The sequence below is a fragment of the Lutra lutra genome, chromosome 14 (assembly GCF_902655055.1).
Source record: "Lutra lutra chromosome 14, mLutLut1.2, whole genome shotgun sequence".
Taxonomy (NCBI): Eukaryota; Metazoa; Chordata; class Mammalia; order Carnivora; family Mustelidae; genus Lutra; species Lutra lutra.
The window spans coordinates 53,516,613-53,522,415 of NC_062291.1; the positions used below are offsets into that span (position 1 = coordinate 53,516,613).

Below are 5,803 nucleotides of genomic sequence, written 5' to 3' on the forward strand. Positions count from 1 at the left end.
TGGGATCGAGCCCTGCATCAGGCTCTCCGCTCGTCAGGGAGCCTGCTTCCTCCTCTCTTTCTGACTACTTGTGACCTCTCTCTCTCTCTCTCTCTGTCAAATAAATAAAAAATATCTTTAAAAATTTTTTTAAATATAATAAAAACTGGACTCAAGTCTTCCGTTAAATATATGCACTTATTTGTATTGTAAACTGTTCTATGTGAGTTATAGCTCCTCTCTCTCATTAGACTCAAAATTTCCCACTCACGAAAACACCCTCTAGATTGCATCATACTTTTGTTTTACTCTCCCACATTGCAACTAGAACAGTAAGAATGCAATGAATACCTTTTGAACCCCTGACCTGCCAGTTTACATGATCCATGTGCAAAAGAACGTTTGAATAAAAATATTTTATGTTTCAAGAGTTATCAGCAAACTATTAGGCTAAAGATAAATCTTGGATTAAGTTGTAAAGTAGGATACTATAATGAGCATCAATAAATGAAGAACCGAATCCTCCTTTATGAAGTTCTGCAGGAGTCCACCAATTTTTTTTTTTCTCTTTTATTTTTATTTGCATTTATTCTGTGCAAATTTACTCCCGGGCCATAAGTTTTTGTTTCTTCAGTTTCTTCTGGGATATCTTTTTCTTCTGTGCAACCTCCTCTTCTGGTTTAGGAACAATCTGCTCTTTTTCAGTAAGGATCATCTCAATGTGGCAGGGAGAGCTCATGTATGGGTTAATCCGACCATGAGCCCTGTACGTCCTACGCCGCATCTTGGGGGCTTTGTTCACCTGAATGTGCTCAATGACCAGAGAATCGACATCTAAACCTTTAAGTTCAGCATTACTCTCTGCGTTTTTAAGCATGTGCAGTAAAAATTCAGCACTCTTCTTGGGCCACCGACCTTGTGTCCAGCCCCACTGTTTGGCCTGGGCACACCTACCAACTCCACCATTGTAGCGACGGAATGGCACACACTGCTTCTGCAAAGTGACATCTTTCAGATACTTGGTGGCTTTTCGAATATGCATACCCTTGATGGCCTGGGCAGTTTCACGTGTGTTCTTAAAGTGAACACGGAGATTTGAACCTCTTGACTTGCATGATTTCGTAGGGTTTTCCGGGTCAAGCGAATAGCGAACCATGTTCAGAGGTCACCCCAGGCCGCTGAGAGGAAGAGCGGAGTCCACCAATTTTAACCAATTGCTCCTTGCAGAGTCTCTCCTAAAAGTCAAGGCAAGGGCTACCCAGGAACTCATTTGGTCAGACATTAATCATCCCTTCCCAGTCCCACTCCTACCCCTCTCACTCAAAACTACTATTACAAAATATGTCTGTTTTAAATCAGAAAATAGATTAGCAACCAATAGCGTCCATGCCTTATCAAAATTGATTGCCAACACATGCCCACCCCTCTGCTGCCTCTGTCTACTACCTCATTGACAAAAATTGGCAGCCAGCATGCTTCTTCCTCCACTTCATTGTTAGTGTACTATCCTGGTCCCTCCCTGTTTGGAAATCATGTCCAAAGACACACTCCATGAGATGCCTCCAACATGCCAAAGGGAAAGGAGGAGCAACTTGGCACCCTATTTTTTTTTTTTTAAAGATTTTATTTATTTGACAGAGAGAGATCACAAGTAGACAGAGAGGCAGGCAGAGAGAGAGGGAAGCAGGCTCCCTGATGAGCAGAGAGCCCGATGCGGGACTTGATCCCTGGACCCTGGGATCATGACCCGAGCCGAAGGCAGCGGCTTAACCCACTGAGCCACCCAGGCGCCCTGGCACCCTAATTTTAAAAGGGTGCCAGTTCCTGATGTAAAAGGAGACAATATTCTTCTGCAAATGTGGACACTGCCTATTTCTGTTATCGCAGTCATTAGCTGATGTCTATGGCAGTGAGCATATCGAGTAAGTTTTTCCAGTTGGGCCTAGAGCCTTAGAAATATACCATCTAAATCAAAAAGCAAACTTCTAATTGTTTCTCAACTTGTACCCACACATTCACCAAGACACCTCATTTTAAATTAAATTTTTTAACACAGCAAGAGCAAATTTATATTCCCTCTATCTCCATGCCAATGACAAGTCATTCTAATTTTTACTTTTCTTTTTGGCCCGTTTTCTTTCCCTTCTCAATTAAACATTTTTTGTCACCAGTAACTACTGCATTTCTGATTTGCCCATTTCTGCTCCCTGGCCTCATTTTTCCTGTCCTCTACCTGAACAACAGAAATCCTGAAAAATAAACTGAATTTTGGGTAATCTGTAATTGAAATTTTAAGGTCAGTGTATTAAAAACTGGATATGAATAACACTTGATGCAATAGATCATTTATTTCCTTATAAATCTGAATACAGATGTGTTTAAGATTCCTTATAAAGTACTTCTAAAGACAAATGTAAAATTTTTCTCAGGAAACTTTTATTTTGGAAAGTTGTGTACTCATTATGCCAATATCACATTATGATAGATAATAAAATTGAACTATTATAAACTCCTACTAGATTCAATGACATGAGTTTGATAAGCAATCCAGAGCTCCATCTTCAACTTCAATCAATGCCAGTGTCAAATATCTGATTATTATATGCTCCACTTAATGAGTAACTAGCTGGGGAGTGAGATCTCTTCGATTGCAGCATGATATGTACATAACAGGTTTTTTTTCTATTTTTTTTTTGTTTTTTTCTATTTTTAACACAGTTAAAGAGTAACAAGTATGTTTTTAAAGGCCATGGAAAAACACCACACAGCTAGGAAAGTTGAGAAAAATAAATGCTTCTAAATACAGGTTAAGTTACTCTCATTCTAGGCTTGATTTTTCCTTATGGTCTTAAAAGGATATCATATGATAAATCAAGCCACAGAAATAATAAATAACTTCCACCAACATCCTATTATTTAAGGCTTGTTTGTCTAGTGTGAAGACTAGGTCTTCAAGCACTGACTTAAGCATATCCATAATTTTTATTAACCTTTTCCTAAGAATTAATCAAGATCTGAGTCCCAGGGGTGCCGGGGTGGCTCAGTCGGGTTAGGCGTCAGCCTTTGGCTTGGGTCATGATCTTGGGGTCCTAGGATCAAGCCCTACATTGGGCTCCCTGCTCAGCAGGAGCCTGCTTCTCCCTCTCCCTCTGCCTGCTGCTCTGCCTACTTGTGCCCTCTCTCCATCTCTCTAATAAATAAATAAAATAGATTAATCTTTTAAAAAAAATATATCTGAGTCCCGGTTCTACCACTCAATTGCTGTGACATTAGCTTTTCTGGGTTTCGGTTTTCTTCATTTGTAAAATAGAGTTAACAACCCACTTCACAGAACTGTTGTGAGGATTAAATGAGAGACTATATACGTAATACCTAGTTCGATGGCTAGAATCTAGTGAATTCCCTTCAAACCCCTCCTCATCTTCAGACTTCAATGTTTACTATTTTCAGCCAATAGGATTGTATGTGGACATCCTTTCCACTGCTCTGTAGTGATGAATTCAATGAGTATCTTTGTTTACAGGTGTTCTTGCAAACGATCCTGTTTTGTGTATGCATGTAATTTTAATTTATATAAATAGTATTATAGAATATATATCATCATATTCCTTATCCTATTTATTTTTTAGTTTAGGGCTTGGAGGAGTTGTTTCTTATTATTGTAGTTTGAGAACAATATAAGGCTATTATGAATTAGTGTTTCATAGCTCCTTTTCAAATGCAAGACTTTCTTTTTTTTTTTTTAATTTTTTTATTTTTTTCAGCATAACAGTATTCATTATTTTTGCACCACACCCAGTGCTCCATGCAATCCGTGCCCTCTACAATACCCACCACCTGGTGCCCCCAACCTCCCACCCCCCACCCCTTCAAAATTCTCAGATCGTTTTTCAGAGTCCATAGTCTCTCATGGTTCACCTCCCCTTCCAATTTCCCTCAACTCCCTTCTCCTCTCCATCTCCCCTTGTCCTCCATGCTATTTGTTATGCTCCACAAATAAGTGAAACCATATGATAATTGACTCTCTCTGCTTGACTTATTTCACTCAGCATAATCTCTTCCAGTCCCGTCCATGTTGCTACAAAACTTGGGGATTCATCCTTTCTTTCTTTCTTTCTTTCTTTTTTTTTTTTTTTTTACAGCTTTATAAACATATATTTTTATCCCCAGGGGTACAGGTCTGCGAATCGCCAGGTTTATACACTTCACAACACTCACCATAGCACATACTCTCCCTGATATCCATAACCCCACCCCCTCTCCCAACCCCCTCCCCCCATCAACCCTCAGTTTGTTTTGTGAGATTAAGAGTCACTTATGGTTTGTCTCCCTCCCAATCCCATCTTGTTTCATTTACTCTTCTCCTACCCCCTCGACCCCCCATGTTGCATCTCCTCTCCCTCATATCAGGGAGATCATATGATAGTTGTCTTTCTCCGATTGACTTATCAAATGCAAGACTTTCTAAATCAGGTGTGCCCAAACTTGCTTGGAACAACTTTATCTGAAGAGATTAGATATACGTGCAAAAAAAGTGAATACATGATGAAAGCATGCAGGAGTTTTTTTTTATCTGCAGAGGTGGGAGGGTGAGGTGGATGCCCCAGGGTTGAGTTCGTCATATTCTTCACTTCATAGTCCATTATCATCATTGGTCTGTGCAAGTCCTCGCCCTTATTTAATCCGCATTCTTCATGCCTTGCTCCTTCATCCCCATTAGGCAGCCATGCCAATGAGTTGAATGGGTATCTTTTTGTTTAAGTGTATTTGCAAAATATATTGTTTTGTGAAAAGATAATTTTAATTTGTTTAAATGCTACCGCTCTGTATTTTTTCATTTCTTATTTTTGTCACTCTGCACTATATTTTTAAGTCCATCTCTAGTGCCATGTATAGATCTAAAATCTACTTAGCCATTTCTAATTCTTGCCTTGTTCCCATGGTGTGCAACCACCATATTTTGCCCAACCACTTTTGCAGCAATGGACACTCGAGAAAGCATCCACCCACCACCACAAATAATGCTGAAATGAAAAATTTTATAGGAGTTCTTACATTTACCTGTGTGACATTTCTTTGACATATATCCCAAAAATAGAACTGCCCTATACAAGCAATATAACTATATACTATGTACTAGTATACAAGTATAGTATAATATACTTGCTATAAGCCTCTGATTTTATCAAGTACCTGGGAGTTCCTGTAACATCAAACCTGGCATGACATAGCTTTCTAATAAGTGAAAACTGATATCTCATTGTTTTAACTTGAATTTCTCAATTATTGATACATTTCTTCATGTGCTTGCTGGAGTTTCCTATAGTGTAAATCAGGTAATTAGCGCTCATATCCTTTGCACATTTTCCTATTTGAATTATTGTCTTTTTCTTCTTGATTTATAAGAGTTCTTTGGATATATTAAATATTAGTTGTCAGTTTTAAAATTTTCAAAAATATTCTCATTTGTCATCTATTAATTTTGTCCACAGTATCCTTTGTAGTAATTGTTAATTTTGATGTAGTATCTGTGTTTTATGATCTGTGCTTTTGGACTTTTATTAAGTCTTCCTTTGCTCCTGGGTTACAAAAAATATTCTCTTAAGTTTTCTTCTATTAGCTTTATAACTTACCTTCCTCATTTCGGTCTTTCAGCCATCTAGAATCCAACTTTGTATGTGAGCTTAGGTAGGAATCCAGTTTTATTTTTCTTCATGTACTGAGCCAGTTTTCCCAACACCACTGCTAACAAAATCCATTTTTTCACATTGATTTATGGTATCACCTCCATTATATATTAAATTCTCAGTATACGTGGGTCTAT

General features: G+C 38.3%; 1 protein-coding gene across 1 annotated transcript; it reads right to left on the bottom strand.

The window, feature by feature from the left end:
* Positions 1-533: 533 nt before the first annotated feature.
* Positions 534-1,175, bottom strand: LOC125085242 (60S ribosomal protein L17). The gene has a single exon (XM_047703546.1). It carries the CDS (start codon positions 1,133-1,135, stop codon positions 581-583), a length of 555 nt encoding a protein of 184 aa, XP_047559502.1. The 5' UTR covers positions 1,136-1,175; the 3' UTR covers positions 534-580.
* Between the last annotated feature and the right edge of the window lie 4,628 nt (positions 1,176-5,803).

Excerpts from the sequence above, each read along its gene's own strand:
- LOC125085242 (XM_047703546.1), bottom strand. The coding sequence starts at position 1,135 with ATGGTTCGCTATTCGCTTGACCCGGAAAACCCTACGAAATCATGCAAG.